This window comes from Capricornis sumatraensis, chromosome 4 (genome assembly GCF_032405125.1).
Source record: "Capricornis sumatraensis isolate serow.1 chromosome 4, serow.2, whole genome shotgun sequence".
Taxonomy (NCBI): Eukaryota; Metazoa; Chordata; class Mammalia; order Artiodactyla; family Bovidae; genus Capricornis; species Capricornis sumatraensis.
This window is the reverse complement of record NC_091072.1, coordinates 63,093,217-63,110,776: the sequence shown is the minus strand read 5'-3', so window position 1 is coordinate 63,110,776 and position 17,560 is coordinate 63,093,217. Positions and strand designations below refer to the sequence as shown.

The following is a 17,560-nucleotide window of genomic DNA, read 5'->3' as shown; positions in this document are numbered from 1 at the left end:
AAGATTGCAGACAGAATTAATGATGCTAATCAGATGATTTAGGGAGCATACCCTGGATTATTCAGATGAGCCTAATGTACACAAGGTCCTTCCAAGTGGAAGAAGGAGGCAGAAGGGAAGGCCAGAGTGGGCAATATGAAGACTCAACTCACCGTTAACTGATTTTGAAGAGGAAAATATCTGTGAGCCAAAAACTCTGGATTACTTCTAGAACCCTGGACAAGCAAGAAAAGGAATTCTCCTCTAGAGCTTCTATAAGGAACATAGCCCTGTCAACATTTAGCCCTGGGAGATCCATTTTGGACTTTTGACCTCCACACTGTAAGATAATAAATATGTGTTGTTTAAAGTGAATAAGTTTTTGTTGTTTGTCACAGCAGTGATGGAAAACTAATACTATGAGCTTCAAATTTTACCTAGTTTCTTGTTTTTCATGATTGTAAGTTTGGCATATTCATTTCTCTAAAAAGGCTCACTGAATTAATTAATTTGGAATCCTACTCATTAAAATACCTAATTCCTAAATTTACATAATATTTTTCTTATAGATTATTGACATTAATCTCTAGTACATACTTTCTTCAAAGAATTAATAAAATGCTTTTTAGTGGTCTGAAATAAGAACAAATATAATGGGGCTTTAGAGAATCAATAATTGTTTTAAATATTTTTAAAAGCTGTATAGCCAGGACTCTGGATTCAAGTTAAGTTCTGCCATTTACTAGCTGTGATTTGGGAAAGTTGACCTAATTCTGCTTCATCAACTATAAAATGGAAATAAAAATGACAAGACCTATATAATAGATTTGTGGAGAGGATCTAAGTGAGATAATCGCTGTAAAGTACTAACGCTTTACAGGCACAGCGCCTGGCATGTAATTAAGTGCATCGCACAATGGTTTTAGTTATTATTGTTGTTGCACTATCTGACTCCAAAACCTTCTCCAACAACAGAAAGTACAAGTTTCAAAAGTGCCTGGTTCTGTGGCCTGCCTGTTACCTACCGCTTCTCTTTTCGTCTTAATTTCTAAAGCAGCAGCCATAAATCACTCTGGAAACAGCATCGCCCTTAGCAACATTCAACTCTGAGTCAACAATCATTTCAATGATTAAATATCCATTCACTAAAGTAATTGTTTAAAAAAATTGGAGTGGGACAATGGCCTAACTATATAGATCCTAATTAAGCTTTAAGCATATTTTTCCCTAAAGCAGGACGAGGTGAATTCTTCGCTAGGCCCCGAGTGACCCCTCCAGCCCCGCCTCTGCAGTAGAGAAGAAACTACCAGCCGTCGCCCAAGCTCAAGGTTTCTCGTGAGTCCCCGGCCATGCCAGGCTAAGAGGCAGATCAGAGACTCTCCGCGCCCGGGGCGCAGAGCGAGTGGCGGCTGCAGCGTGTTCACCTTCGTCCTAAGGCGCCCCCGCGCCCCAGTGGTCTCCCAGCCTTGCGCGCACCATCCCCCCAGCGCTGGAACGCGCTTCGCTTGATCTGTCCAACTTCAGGCGCTCCAGCCGCCCTGCAGGGTTTGCCCCCCTGCCCCCTGCCCCAGCCCAGGCTTGCTTCCCCGGGGCTCCGGAAGGGAAGGAGGCGTGTCCGGAGTAGGCGGGCGGGAGCCGTATAAAAGTGCTGGCGGCGCGCCGGCCCGGGCTTCGCTCACCGTCTCGCGCCGGGACAGGGATCGCCGCGTCAAGCACTGGCAGTGGAGCGGGCGTTGCGCTCGGGCTCAATGCGTGGACTATCTGCAGCCGCTGCTCATGCAGTATGCTGGAGCTCCAGAACAGCTAAACGGAGTTGCCACACCGCTGCTTGGGCTGGATCACAGCGCTGCCTTTCCTTATGAAGAAGACACAAGTAAGTAGGGCGCGCCGGGGAGCTCGCCAGCTCTCCAAGAAAAACCGTGCCCGGAGGCCGGCGCGTTCCGGCCCCAACTGCCCCGGCGTGCGGGGCTGTGCCTGCCGGACGAGCCTGAAGGGTGCGGGGGAGGCAGGAGAGGCGCGCGAGCCCCAGCCGCCCGGCTTGGGTGAGCCTGGAGAGGAGTGGGAAGGATGAGCGAGTGTCAAGTTTGGAGCCATAGCCCGTAAGTTGGGAGCTGTCAGTCGGGAGCCGCAATTCCTGTAAGACACAGGGATCTGTTCTTTGGCCGGAGAGTTGAAGTTATTCCAGAAAGGCACGTCCTTGCACGGGAAACATTTCCCCGTGGATTTCGGGAAGATTACACAACAGTTCCCCACGCGCCACGCTCGGTCACTCGCGTACTCAGATTTTTGTGTGGCTCTGGTGTGGGTGCCGGGCTCGTGTGGACTCTGGTCCGAGTCAACCCCGAGGTCCTTATTCGCCGCGCTCAGCTGGGCGGAGAACCTGCCCCACCAGCCGGGGGAAACTTGGCTCCCGCGGCGTCTGCCAGGTTTGCGGCTCTAGGCGAGCTCTAGATAGGGTAATACCTCCACACTGCACCCACTTTCTTCCATTACAGAAGAGAAAAAGTTGTATAAGTGTGCGCGCGTGCGTATTTTAATGGGCACCTCTGGTGGTAGTTATGGAGGTAATTCCCGGTGCTGCAAAATTTGCGTTATGCACAGGAAGCACAGAGGGTAGAGCACCGTCTAGGGTACAATTAGTTGGTTTTTTTTTTTTTTCCTTTCCTTTCCTTGCAGCAGATATCTCTGGCTTGTCCTTGATAAAGGGCCGGCGTGGCACTCCCATCCACAGTTCTTTTCGCCAGCTCTCACCTCTACTTTCTCCCATTAGGAATTTTTCTGTGTTATCTGCTGCGGGTTAGGTAAGGCTGCCCTCTCACCCCCCAGAGGTTCTGTTGGAGATTGCAATTCTTGACACGTGTCGAGGGGGTGGAAGTGGCGGGTGAAAAGATTGTATACGTCTTCAGTTTAGAATCTTGAAAATGCTTTATTTAATGACACACTAAGTCACATTTTCAATAAACGTCTAGATCTGGGAAGGGTACCAGCGCATTCAGAAGCAAGTAGAAAGACCCGAGCCCATTACATTGTGTGGAAAAGAGCAGGGGTCTGGGACTTGGCCTGGCAGAAAGGTTTGTGTAATCTCTAGGGCAGCTGCCCAAGGCGGAGGAAAGGAGCGCAGCGCAGGTTTCTTTCTTGCAAGCAGGTTAGTTTATAGGCAGAGCACCTGGGATCACCGCAGCGGGCTGTTGAAATGCAAATATGGAAGACTGGCAACAGAAGTTTTAAAGTAATTGCTTGACTTATACATGCTTTCTGCTGTGTGAAATTAATAAGCATGGGCGGGGAACCAATTCTTTGTTACAGTAGCATCTGCTCACATGAATGGCAGTAGTGAGATCTGGGTGGAGAACCCCGCTACCTTCCGGTTCAGGAAAAGAGCCTAAACCTTCCTATTTAAACAAGATCTCTGGAGACAGATCAGGTTAATGACCAACAATCCAAAGGTGGGGGGTGGGGGGGGGGCGTATGGGACGGTACTATCAAGTCAACTTAGATTCGGTAGGATTGATGATCTTGCACCCTTGCTTGCTTTGCAAAACAAACGGTGAGCTCTGTAATCTCCTTTCTCACTTTGATTAAATGGCTGTGTAAATCGGATTACATGGAATAATTCCATTGAAAACTAGAAAGAGGTCGAACTAGCCTGAAACTCCTTGGTGGCAGTGAATCAGTACTGCTGACCAGGGACGTTGGAGACAGGCAAGTATTTTAGAAATGTGACCTGCTCAGGCTGAGTAAAAGTGCAAGCCCTTTGGGGGAACTTGCTGATGCTGAAGGGCTGGAGGCAAAGGAGGGCAGTGCCCTTGGTGAATGAAGGCATTCATTGCCTGGGATCTAATGACCTTCAAGGTTTCCTTTAAGGATACTTCTAGCAATTCCACATTCTTGCCACTGAAGAAGGAGACCCTGGAAATAACATGAAATCAATGAAGTAATCAGTGGAAATGGGGGAGGGTGCGTAGGTCCTCATTCATATTGTTAGATTTTCTAATCCAAAAGTTACAAAGAAATTTTCTAGTGCAACTCTGTATGGAGGGAAAGTAGCATAAGGTAATCTGGCATTAAGAGATGAGATCAATTGTTCCAGTGAATCTAATGTTATACTCGAAAGAATGGAATAGCTATTAATATTCAGTAGTTGAAATAGTCATTTATAAAGATGGAATCAATTTCAGGTTCTGTAATAAAGCAAACAGTTGTGTACCCTTCCATTACCCAAGATATAGAATGATAAATTAATATACTTGAATTATGCAGCTCTCCAAGAATCACAGGGACACCAGGCTATAAGACACATTCTAGCCTTATAGTCAAGCTAAATAAATGTGGAAATTCCACCAACAACCACTTGGGGTGTGAAAAAACGATTCTTTCATTTATTTAGCACATGTGATGGACCAGCAGATGGGCAATAATTACACGGCAGGAGTTGTGAGGAGCAATTTGAATGGTTAAGTTTTAATCACATGTCTACAGAAATGAAAGTGGTTTGCATTTTTCAGATTTCTGAATGTATTTTATCCTTATTGTGTGGTTTTACGGTTTCTGAAGAGAATTGTGTCTCTCTCTGGCTTAGAACATCTATATTCAGCATATAATAACAATTGGACATATTAATTTGCAAGACCAATTAGAAAAATGCTATTAGTTTAACAGGGCTGATGCCATGTTTTTTGATGTTGTACTTACATTTTGGTTTTGAGATGGTTTGTGAGAGTTTTCACAACTGCTGTCGGGTTTAGAAATATGAAGATAGGAAAATTTCGTCTGGCAAATGGTGTAGAGAAGACCACTTTAGGCACACGTTAGTTCTCAGAAGAAGCAAATAGAATGATTATTAGCTTTTGTTTTTCCAAAGACGATATCCCCCTCCCCTTTTTTTTTGTCTGTGTGAAGTTTGTCTTCTGGGTGATGATGCAAGTTTTTGGAAAAATTTAACACTTATGAAAAGAGCATTTTTTAATCTTGTCCTTAGAAATCACTCCATTTGGAATGTGTGCTTTGAACAATCCTAATTTATGTAGCTTTTAATTGATACATTCTGCCAAAACTTTGAAACGCAAGTGCTAAATCGATTACGTTTAACATAAAACAAGGAAAATAACCATATGGAAATCTGAAGGGCTGAGCCAAACCAATTAAAATTGCCAAATTTTATTTATATCTAACTGCTGATTTGGAGAGAGCAAATTGTGAGTCACATTTATTCTATAATGATAGGTGATTGAAATCTTTCCATCACCATCAATAATGTTAAAAAGAATAAATTATTCCCCAGGTAGCTAGTCTGAATATGAGAGGTTCTTGCATGGTCTGGCAAGCCCCACTTCATGTGCCCTTCCCCATCCATATCCAGGGAGCACCTAAAAATAGTGAAGAGATCTTAAACTTTAGCTTTTCAGGACTGATTCTTTTTTTTTTTAATTTAATTTAATTTTTTTAATTTTTATTTTTACTTCATTTTACTTTACAATACTGTATTGGTTCTGCTACACATTGACACAAATCCACCACGGGTGTACATGCGTTCCCAAACATGAACCCCCCTCCCACCTCCCTCCCCATAACATCTCTCTGGGTCATCCCCGTGCACCAGCCCCAAGCATGCTGTATCCTGCATCGGACACAGACTGGCGTTTCGTTTCCCACATGGTAGTATACATGTTTCAATGCCATTCTCCCAAATCATCCCACCCTCTCCCTCTCCCTCGGAGTCCAAAAGTCCGCTCTACACATCTGTGTCAGGACTGATTCTAATTCCTCTTTTACCACTGGTGAGAAAAATGACTTTAGGCACGTGGTTTAACGTCTTGGGGTTTCCATTTTGTAATCTGTACAATGATTATCAAATAGTTATAAAGATTTGTAAGGATTAAATGAGATTTTATGTATCCCAGCACAGTGGCTTGCTGTGGTTACAGCCTAAATTTATTATCCCTAGAAGAAAGTTGCCTCCCGGCTCTCTTAAAAGCTAGAGATAAAACTAGCTTTTGCAGGTAAACGATGCTTAACCATCAAAGCGTAGAGACCAAATTTTCATAATCTGGATCTGTGGATTCAACTTTATAGGCTGATAGTGTGTTTGTACTCATCAAATCAAGAATGTGTGAAAAGAAAGGCTATCCATGGCATGGGAGATGCTAAATTCTTTAAATTTTTTTCTTTAAAAGTGAAAATGAGAGAGTGAAAATAGAAAAAGGAAATATCACTATCTCTGATTCACTTTCATATTTCTGCATTCTCGCTTTCTGAGCCCCTCTAATCTGAAATCTGAGGATTTATGTTATTTATTTTTAGAAGGGACTGGGTCAGCTTCTTGTCCTTGATGTTCTTGAACTTGCTCTTCTGAGTGAGGACAAGGATTCACATCTGCAGGGTTCTTTATTGTCTTTACCAGGCAACATGCAGTGACATTTTTTTTTTTTTCCATTATGCAATTTTGGGAGATTTTTTCTTTTTCCCTTGATTACCTTAACGTTCTCTTTTGTAAATTAGGATAAGACACTTGGATATAAATCTGTCAGGAATGATCTTTTATCTTTGTTTTCTAGTACATGAATCATGAGCAGCTGCAGGAGACTGTCTTTTCAGTGTTAGTCACCTGTGTAGTTGGAACAATTTAGAAAACAAATTGAAGAAACACCAGGATGCTTTTCTAATATATATGCTGCTTTCAGGATTATTTTGTTTGGACTTTGTCTCATAGAAACCATTGACTATAGCCTTACTGATTTATAGATGCAGTGAGATGCTTTTGTCTTTTCACTTAATTATGGGCATGCTAAAACTGTTTACTGGGGGTGGGAGAGAACTGTCATTATCTATCTCTACCTATTTCCTTCTGTCCAGAAAAATGGAGGTGATGGGGGGAATGTGATTTTCTTATAGTTAGGCCTCAGGGACCTTTTTCTAAAATCACAATGTGTGTCAGAAAGGACAGGAAGACTGTCCTTTATATAACTCTCTTTGTCTTTTGACTACATTTTCCTATTTTTCTAGGTTGCTTCATTGACTTGGTTATTAGGGGATGGAGTTCTTTTTTAGCACAGATACTATGTTATATGACTTTGGGAAGGTATTTGAATCTCTCTGGACCTCAGTTTCCTCTACTGTAAAATGAAAAAGTAGGACTAGGTGATTTCTCAGTGTCTTACACTTTTAAAATTCTCTAAGGTTCTAGTAAAATAGACATTTGAACCAGTTGGTGTTTAAGCTTCCATTGGTTCTGAGGTTCGTGTAGTCATTGCTTTGGTGTGAATAGAAATCATAACCATTGTCTTATATGTGGTTATGGGGTATAACCATATAACTTATATATATGGAAAATAAATCCAATGGGGCAAAATGAAGGAGATTTCACTTTAAACTGTTCTACTTTTAGCCTTTTCAGCTACTGCTTGATATTTTTTCTATAAAGAATGGTGTTTACACTTCCTATTTTAGCAGTATCCCTCACTAAAGGGGATCTTTCCTCTCTCTCTTCCAATCTTTAAATTCTGTTAAGTGAAGAAGAATCTTAAGGCAAAGTCAGACAGCCAGAGAGGTCCTCTTACATAACTAATGTATGCCTGTCTCCCCATATTAGCTTGTCATTTCTGCCCCTGAGGTCTCTAATATCTGTGTGCCTGGAGTAGAAATGTATAGAAAGAGCTTTCGTGAAGGGTATCAGAGATGTGGGTCCTGCACTTGGCTCAGGCTCCAGGGCCAGTCACTGAGCCTCTGTAGTCTTGGGCGAGTCACTGAGTCTTAGTCTTAGCCATATCGTGCCCTAGAGTTAATCCTGAGAAGAGAGTGAAGAGGAGGGGTCTGCAGCTGGAGACGCAGAGGCTGAGAAAGGAGAGAGCAGCTCTTCTGCCTCCGGCAGAGACTGTTCCTGAGGATGGCTCCTTGCCATCTGAGTCTCTCCTTGTCGTGGGTTTTTGCAGGTCTAGGACCGCTCTGGAAGACCTCTTACTCACCACTTTTCCTTAGCTTCTCTTGCCGACTGACAGAACTGGAACCTGGGACTAGCCTGGTAGCCAGCAGCTGGATTTCCTTGGCAGCCAGAAGCCACTTTGCTCATGATTGGCATGAGAATATTCAAAGATCAATTGGACCCCCCTCTTCCAGGCAAAAGACTACAAATTCTGCAGAAAATAGAGCTGTGACTGTGACAACAATGTACCATTTGCTCTCATCATCAGCAAAATCTAGCGAGCTTCCTACTAAAACCATGTTCAGAATTGAGGCCGTGATCCAGATACTTGAACGGCAGCAGTGGCTATCTTTCGGTTATCTGGATATAAGAATTCAGCACTTGACTTTGCAGGTGTAAGCTGTTGCCTTGGGGCTTGGAGTGCAGCTGATTAGAATGTAGTCTCTAAGGGGGCCAGTTAGGGTGCCTTTTCTGTGTTCCTGGCACACAGACAGCAGCTCGGAAATCTGACAGTTGCCTTGCAAATAATGCCTTTGCTCTCCAGGGTGACCATGCAAAAGGGCGTACAAGACGAGAGCAAGAGCAAAGCTCCGTCACTGCTCATTTGCAAAAGCAAGCCCCAGCCTCCTTCACCTTTGCAGAAAGGGTGTCCCCGCTGTCTAATGTACCCTGACTGTACACTATGCCACCACTGGAGACCGGGAAAGAAAGAGCATAACCTGGAGGGAGCCGTTGTTTGTCTTACATACACATACTCTGTTGCCCTTTCAGGAGCAGAAGTTCATCTTTTGTGTAAAAGCCCTGTGGGGGTGCTTAGCACTTTTGCCTCTTTGTCACCTTGACATGAAATCTCTGAAGCCAAGGACCTTTCCTTTTAAGTGTCTTTACCAAAAGTCCAGGACTGAATTACATCTGGTAATTGGCCTGTTTCTTCTAAATGTCAGTGTTTGAGTGGTAGTAAACCAAGTTGCCTCTAAAAATTACAGCTTAATAGTGGTAATCTATTGTCATGGACTCTGTTTTGCTGAGTTTTCGACTGTTTACTTGGGGTCCCTTTCTGAAGCCTTCCTAGATGCCTTATGAAAACACACATCTCTTGATTTCCAAGAAGAGTGTAGCAGAGAAAGTAGGTTGTGTTACAAAGGCCTTGCTCCTCTCCTGGAATGTGTTGTCCTTATAAGAAAGAAAAGAAAGATAGCGCTAAGTCGTGTCCAACTCTTGCGATCCCATGAACTGTTGCTTGCCATGCTCCTCTGTCTATGGCATCCTCTAGGCAAGAATATTGGAGTGGGGGGACTTATAGATGGCTGTTAAAACTGACTTCACTGCAGAACTTTAGAAGGGAGGAGGGAGGAAGGGTAGCGATGTTTCCTATAAGATGGTTTCTAATGTGATCCAGAAAAGCCAAGGATTGCAAAACAAACCCGAGCAGTTGCACATCAGTATTTACGGTTCTGTGTAAACCTACAGTTTAACACTTCTGAAATAGTCACTGCATTAGGGATTTCCATTTTTGATGATCGACTAAAACCTCTGTGATTGCTTTAGCTTGGATCTCTGGCAATTTTAGAAAGCTGCTACCTTCAGCCAGCCCTACCCAGAGATCTCTGATGTGTTCTGTTAGGCAGAGAATGAACTCAGGTCATTCTACTGCTTGTTAGATATATTATCACACTACAGGAACTGGCTCTGTGCTTTCTGCCTCCAGATGGTCCAAAGTGGGTGCTAAAATGCTGGAATAGTAAAGAAGTCAGAAAACATTCATGAAAAATCCAAAAGAAGTTATTAGCATAACGTTTTTAATACTGGATAAAATTAATTCTATGTAGAAAAGCATAGAACTACAAAGTAGGATTTATATAATCCTTCCATTGTTATGCAACAAATTGTAACAATATTGTTTTTTCTAATTCTTAACCCCTGCCCAGGAAAGTATTTTAAAACTTCAGGACACATTTGTTTATAATATACTGTAGCCATAATGGTACTCTATGTCTGAACAGTACTAGGAAATAGTGAACTATAAAAAATAGTCCCCCATTTGAAACTCGGATCTTTTATATTCTTAAACAATTCCATAGACTTCTAACCCCCAAGTTGATTTGACCATTTATTGTTTGCATTTCTGTATAAATGTCACACATAAATGATTTGGCTTGAAGGAATGATATTTATTACAGTTTGTGTCAAGCATTTGACATTTAAATGTGTAGCCATTTTAAATAGCTTTCATGATTATTTTGTAAAATCAGATCACCCTGATAATAAGATTATGCCAAAATAGCACTTAGTAGAAAACAATTCCAAGATGAATGAATTCAAAGACCTTTTCTTCTTAAGTCCCATTTCACAGATGAGGAAACCAAGATCAAGTCTTTTCCTTGTTAACTCAAAGGGTTTTCTGGTCATGATCAACACCCCGAGGTTCAGTTGGCACTACCACAGTCCGTTAGTGCAGCTTATTCAGAACCTCAAAGATACACACTCTGCTCATAAGAACATTGAGTCAAAAACAAATGCAGTCAGATATTAAAAACAGCTGCCTGTAATAGAATTTGACAAAAATTTTGTGGAGTGGTTCACACTAGAGGCTCAGTGAAAATAAATTGAATGTTGTGGAATGAATAAACACCTGATATCAGGTTGTTAAGGGCCAATAACCTGTTTTAGAAGCCTTTTTCTTTCTTTTTTTTTTAACAGTAGGCAAATTTTAACTACTGTCCTGGCTGTGTCATACACAGAAATGTCTGGTTAATGATTGGAAAGGCTACTTTGGTCCCCATTTACAGCATTAATTTTCAGTGAATATGCACTATTTACTAAGCAAAACTGGCGGGCATATGAGAATACGAAAACCACTGGACTGAAGCAAACACAGTAGTGGTCCTGCCACTTACTAGCAGTGTGTTCTTCAGTAAGTATTTCTCTCTGAGCTTTACTTTCCCAGTCTCTAAAATGGGTGCAGAAATAACTACCTGTGGGTAGTATTGATGTTGTGATTAAGTGAGATAGGCTGTGTAAGGGCACAGGGGCTTGCTCCTAGTAAATAACCAGTCTCTTCTTAGCAAGAAGAGTGAGTCACAGAACCTTTCCGCAAATCCACATACTGAAAGACATAAATGCGTTATTCGCATTTCCTGACTTTGGGTATAGGGCTTGCATGAATAAGTGAATTAAAATAATAGAGCTTGGGATAGTTGGGGAATTTGGGATTGATAATGTACACACTGCCATTTTTTAAATGGATAACCAACAAGGACCTCCTGTGTAGCACAGGGAACTCTACTTACTTAATATTATGTAACAACCTAAATCGGCAAAGAACTGGAAAAGAATAGATACAGGTGTTTGTATAACTGAATCACTTTGTACACCTGAAACTAATATAACATTGTTAATCAACTATTACTCCAACAGAAAAGTTAAAAAAAAAAAAAAGAGAGCTTTATACCTTAACTGCCTTCCTTATACACAATCTACCTTCCTTAGCACTCTTGGCAGATTAAACCGAACTTTCTTCCAATTTTACATCCTCTACCTCATTTTTCTCTTTGCTGTGATAGTACCAGGCATACAAAATGGGCCAAAAGACAAGCTGCTTAACAAAAGGAAAAATAAGGAAATAAAAAGACTAGCTAATACGTTAATACTCATTGATTACTCACCATACCTGAGGCACCAGGCCACAAACTGCACAGGAATTTCTCATTTGATTCTAGCCAAAAAAAAAAAAATCTTATGAAGCAGATATCATTATTGATATCATTTTTTCAACAAATAAGGAAACTAAAGTTCAGAGAGATTAAGAACACTTGCTCAAGATTAAAAGTGGGGCAAAATGCACATAAGTGGAAGAGTTTGGATTTGAAGCCAAGCCTGTTTAATTCTACAAACTAGATTCCACTGAACCACGTCAATGGAATGCACCTATGTTTAAATATACATATAATCTGTAAGGCTTGAGACTTAAAAAAAAAAAAAAATGTGTGTGTGAAGATGATGGTTTTTTAATCTTATAAGGGGAAGGCTGAGCAGGCAAAGCAGAGCTCCTGGGGTGAATGAAGCATTGCTTCTGACTCAGCTCCCAGGACCACCCAGGAGTGTAAATGGCAGTGAAGAGCAGTCACACTCCCACAGTCTGGGAGCCCAGCGTGGTCCTCAGTCTCCCTAGCCATCAGAGGCTTGCCTCCGCTGACCCATTGTGAGGGAGGCCCCTTGTTAACTGGAAAAATGCCATTTTATTTTATGGAATTAAGAATCACTGCCAAGTTCTTGGTGTCTGTCAAATAAAATGGTACTTTTGTTGGCAGAGGGGAAGGTTGTTAAATATTTGAAAATCGTTGCAAAATAATTTCTTGGGGGAAGAAAGCTGTTTCAAGGATTACCTTAATCAATTTGCTCTGTCTTTTCATGCTGTTTCTGAAGACAATTTTCAGTGACTGTGATCATTTTTGGAAAACTACTGAATAATGTCTTTTTGCTAAAGCTGTCAGCTGTTAAAGTTGTGACCTTTGCTTTGTAATTCCCTTTCAGTCCAACTGCATGAATAGTAAAAATTCATTTTCTGCATTGATGTTATGATTTTTTGCAACAAATGACTGTTGGACCATCCGTGGTGGCAGCATCACTTTGTAACTTATCAGTTTAGTGGAAATGAAAGTGTTCTTTAAAAGATCCCGGAATCATTTGAACACAGGTGAAAGAAACAGCAGAACAGAGGTGTGATGAGCTAAACAGAACTAAACAGACAGCAGTTTGATGGCCTGCTTTGGTTGGCTGATCCTCTGAGCCTTGGTTTCCCCATCTGCCAAAAGGGAGAGCAGTACATTTCTCAAAGGTGGTTGTGAAAATTATGTGAAATAATGCACAAAAAGTTCTTAGTCCAGTGTCAGGCACCTAGGGAATCCTAAGTAGATATTCACAGTAATCGTTAGCATTAAACAAATGGTAAACTTATATTTATATTAAACAGATGGCTTCCCCGGTGGCTCAGTGAAGAATCTGCCTGCCAGTGCAGGAGATGCAGGTTCGATCTCTGGGTCAGGAAGATCCCCTGGAGAAGGGAATGGCAACCCACTCCAGTATTCTTGCCTGAAGAATTCCATGGACAGAGGAGCCTGGTGGGCTACAGTCCATGGGGTGGCAAAGAATCGGACACGACTTAGTGACTAAACCACCACCACAGCCAAGCTTATCAATAGCAATGAAGCCTTATGTTTTAAAGTGACTTTCACTGCAAAATCTCCATTGTCAGAACGAAACAGAAAGTTGAAGCAATTTATCCAAATACCTCAGGCCTGGAATTCACTTTAGTCCTAAATGTTTTCATTCCCTACTCTAACCAAAAAACTGAAAAAGAGCTAAATGTGTATACTTATAATCACAAGATAGTTTACCTAGAGCAAAGTTACTTCTTTCTAACATAGGCCCAAGGTCACAGTGCTAATACATGGCGGAGCTGGCCTAGGAACCAGGCGGTCTGGAACCAGGGCCTGCATTCCTCAGCCCTGTGCTCTACCTGGAACTGGGGGTACAGACCATGAGTCCTTCCCCTGACCTGGTGAGTGATCTCCTTTCCCTCTCTGGGAGGAGGAGTCGTTTTCTGCATCAACAGAAATACAGCCACTTGTTGAGGGAGAAAGGAAAGAGTGTGGCTTTTGTGTCAAAAGCACCTAGGTTTTTACCTCTAGCTCTTTATTCTAGCTTTCAAAGGGATCTTAGGCAAATTAGTTAACTTGGCTTAGCCTTCTCTTAAACTGAATTTCCTCTCTTGTAATGTGGAATAATACTCGGCAGCTTTTTAACCTAAAAATAGTGTTGTATATCTGCTTTGTGATTGTCACTCACAGAATTGCACTATTATAAAAAAGTGCGTTTCAGACTGAACACATGTTTTCCTGCTATACTCTTAAGCACTAAATTGTGACTATGTAAGGGTTTGATTCATTGGCCTCATCAGACACTCAGAGGCGCATGAACTTTGGAGTTAGAATGAGGCTTAAGTCCTTAATCTTGTTATTCACCAAGGCCCACTTTCTTTCTCTGGGCCTCAGTGTTCCTATCTGTATAATGGGGTAGTAAGGGTAATTAAAATATAGTTGGAAGAATACAAAGATCACATGAGATAATGTACGGAAATTGGCCGACCCAGAACTGATGTTCCATGAGTGGTATCTCTAATCTTTAGGGACTGGAAGACACCAGCCAACAGATCCGAATGGATCCGTCTGTTCTGTCTCTTGCTCCACTCGTGTAATAGCTACAGTTATTAAACCTGTTGTCACTGAATAGCAGAAAAGCAAAGAGAGATTATGGGAAATGGGCTTGTGTAGCCGTGAACTGAGACTAGTAGGGGTCTGGATGTGGGTCAGCCTCCTGCTTTGAAACCAAGGATGCTGATGCTTGTCTTGACTGCATCACCAGTTGTGTGAGACAGAGATAATTAATAGACCAGTGCTCCTCACACTGTGTTGTTTCATTCAGAGGCCTACAGTCATGCTATTATTCTAAGCCCTGAGTAATGAATAAGTCCAGCTTTCTAAATAGTGAAAATTTTGAGTTTATTAATGTCTCCCCAAATGAGCCTCACACTGCTTCATATAGCCTGTATTAATAGTTTTGGAGACGCATAGATACGGAGTCATCTCTTCAAACTGGAATGAGTTTGAGTCGCTTACTTCTTTTAACATTCTGACTTCCTCATTTGTAAGATGACATTTATAATAATGTTTAACTCATCAGGTGGTTTTGAGGATTAAAGGAGCCAGTGCATGAGAAGGACTGTTCCATACCAGATACCCAGGAAACCTAGGGAAATGCTAGTGGATTGCAAGCAAAATTCATTTTTGCGTTCAGTTTGTTGCTTTTTTTCCTTTTGGTTTTGTCTGCATGCATTGAATTTGCGTGGGTGTAGGATCAACAGTTTGGGGACATTTGCATTATAAATTCAGGTTTTATTTTCTTGTGGGTGATGGTGTTTTAGAGTTTAAGGGCTTGATTGTCGAGGTTAATCTTCAAGTAAGTGTTGTATCAATCAAGACCAGATGCAAGTTACTTTGATCAGTCCATTATTTCAGGTAAACGAGCATTCCCTTCTTGGATAGAACATTAAACTTATGTTCCTTTTAATGGAGTGCTGACTTGCGGAAGACAGAAAACGGCTCCTATTTCCTGACATTGCATAATCTGAAGACTGTTTCTAGAGGTTTCTTGATTGAATCTTTGACTCTCATGCCTTCAACAATTAAGTTATCAATCCAGAGAAGCGTGAAATACTTCGGGCTCAATTCACAGTAGGCTTTAACATAACAACTTGAGTCAAAACTCAAGTGAAACTCAAAAGCAAAAAGCAAAAAGATCTCTTTTAAATGTTGAAAAGGGGGGGAAGAAAAAAAGGTATGTCCATTCCTTTAAGGCCCAAAGGAGAATGGGGCTGAATCATTGATATGTGTGTTATAAATTGTTTAAGAGGAGAGTTAGATTATAAAGGGGCTTTTTGCATCTTTCCTTGAAAATGGTGTCCTGTCATGTGAGGGCAATGCAACTGAGTCAAAACAAGCACTTGACTGACTGCACAAGAATCCGCATCCCAAATTCAACTCTATGGTGTTGATATAGAGTTCGTCCCTCTGATGGCATCGATTTTGTAACTCAACAAAATGAAGAGTGAATTCTGTAATATTAAAGATTCTCTGTAATGTACACAGTCCAGATTATTAAAGAAGTCTGATCATGTGGCTGCCCTGGTTAAAATCCTCCACTGACTTTATATTACCTGCAGGAGAAAGTCCAAACCCTCAACACACTGTACAAGATTCTCTGCGATTTGGCTGTTGCTTATCTCCACTGCTCCCTTAGTGGTAAATTTCATGCCAGTGTCACCTGACCAACCTGCAGTGAAACAGTCTGCACTTGGTCTTGAAAGCCCCAATAGCCCCTCTTTATCCTCCAATTGATCTACCTGAAATGGTTCCTCTTCTTAGAAGCCCTCCCTGAAGTCCGTTGCCCTTCTTCCCTGCCTCCACTCCCCCTGTATTTACTGATCTTACCCTATGCTTCTATAGCATTAAGTATATATGTATATATAAAACAATATGGCAAAATTTTCTTATTTGCCTGTCTACCTGCCTAAATTGGTTCATGCTGATATCCTCAGCTAGTGGTACAACACCAAAATCTTATTAAGGTTTTTGGAACCAAACTATGAGTGAATGAATCACATCAGTTGTTTCTTTTACTGAATCTTTGACTATAGCATTCTAAGCATGGGTCAGACTGCTTATCAGTTTAATGCCTGCTGACCTCAGTTGACGCATGGGGTGGTACCACGGAGGGCGATTTGGAAGGTAGGAGGAACATCAATCCTGCATTGATGTCATACCTAGGAAATGCATATAATCGTGCATGCAGTACCACTTGGCACAAACATATGTTGTTCAAACATACTTCTGTTTGGAGAGAGAAGTGGGCCACTTGGGGTTGTAGAAGAAGGTAGAAACTATGGATTAAAAAAGGAGTTGGATGGGTCAAGTTACTGGCCATCTTTAAGGAAATAACACACTAGGTTGAATAGCATGTTGAGATGGTGCTGGCTAATTCAAGATTATATAGGGTCTAAGAGCCAGAAGAGAAGGAAATGGCAACCCACTCCAGTGTTCTTGCCTGGAGAATCCCAGGGACAGAGGAGCCTAGTGGGCTGCCGTCTATGGGGTCGCACAGAGTCGGACATGACTGAAGTGACTTAGCAGCAGTAGCAGCAAGAGCCAGAAAGGATTTTAGTAGATGATATTGCTGCTGATAATGGTGAAGAAAATGCCGATTCTGATTCTCATTTGGTGTACCAGGTCCTGACCTAAGTGTGTCACATACTTTTATCTGCACTAGTTTCTCCACTTACGAGTCTGGTCATGTGATCCCTTCCATTTACAGAATAGGAATAGGTAGGGGGTGTAAGTTGCTCAGCATCTTACAACTAGTTAGGCTTAAAACCAGTCTGTTTGTTTGGTGTTAGTATTGCTGACATTTTCTCTTTTTGCTTAGGTAAGATGTTTTTCTTGATACATGATAATGAATGACTGTCGTAAATAGAATAAATGAAATTCTTTCCAGCTTCAGTTCAGTTCAGTTCAGTTCAGTCACTAAGTCATGTCTGACTCTTTGCGACCCCATGAATCGCAGCACGCCAGGCCTCCCTGTCCATCACCAACTCCCAGAGTTCACTCAGACTCACATCCATCGAGTCGGTGATGCCATCCAGCCATCTCATCCTCTGTCGTCCCCTTCTCCTCCTGCCCCCAATCCCTCCCAGCATCAGAGTCTTTTCCAATGAGTCAACTCTTCGCATGAGGTGGCCAAGGTACTAGAGTTTCAGCTTTAGCATCATTCCTTCCAAAGAAATCCCAGGGCTGATCTCCTTCAGAATGGACTGGTTGGATCTCCTTGCAGTCCAAGGGACTCTCAAGAGTCTTGCTTACCCACATTCAAGAAGCTTCCTTTCATATTTTCTTCCCACAGTTTGTGTTGGTTAATGGTTAGCCAGTGCAACAGACAAAGGAAGGATATTGTGAAGGATTATACACTACTGTGTATAATCTCTATCAAGAAAGTGGTGAAAGAAATATGAGACAATAGACAGTATGAGAACTTTAGATGGTTCAACCTAAG

General features: G+C 41.8%; 1 protein-coding gene across 1 annotated transcript in view; it reads left to right on the top strand.

The window, feature by feature from the left end:
• KITLG (KIT ligand) overlaps window positions 1-17,560 on the top strand; it is a 117,584-nt gene that overhangs the window by 24,031 nt on the left and 75,993 nt on the right. Inside the window, exons 3-6 of the mRNA XM_068971408.1 lie at window positions 1,504-1,852; window positions 2,475-2,543; window positions 8,166-8,290; window positions 8,388-8,561. Coding sequence (XP_068827509.1) covers window positions 1,504-1,852; window positions 2,475-2,543; window positions 8,166-8,290; window positions 8,388-8,561 — 717 coding nt within the window. The remainder of the gene's footprint in view (window positions 1-1,503; window positions 1,853-2,474; window positions 2,544-8,165; window positions 8,291-8,387; window positions 8,562-17,560) is intronic.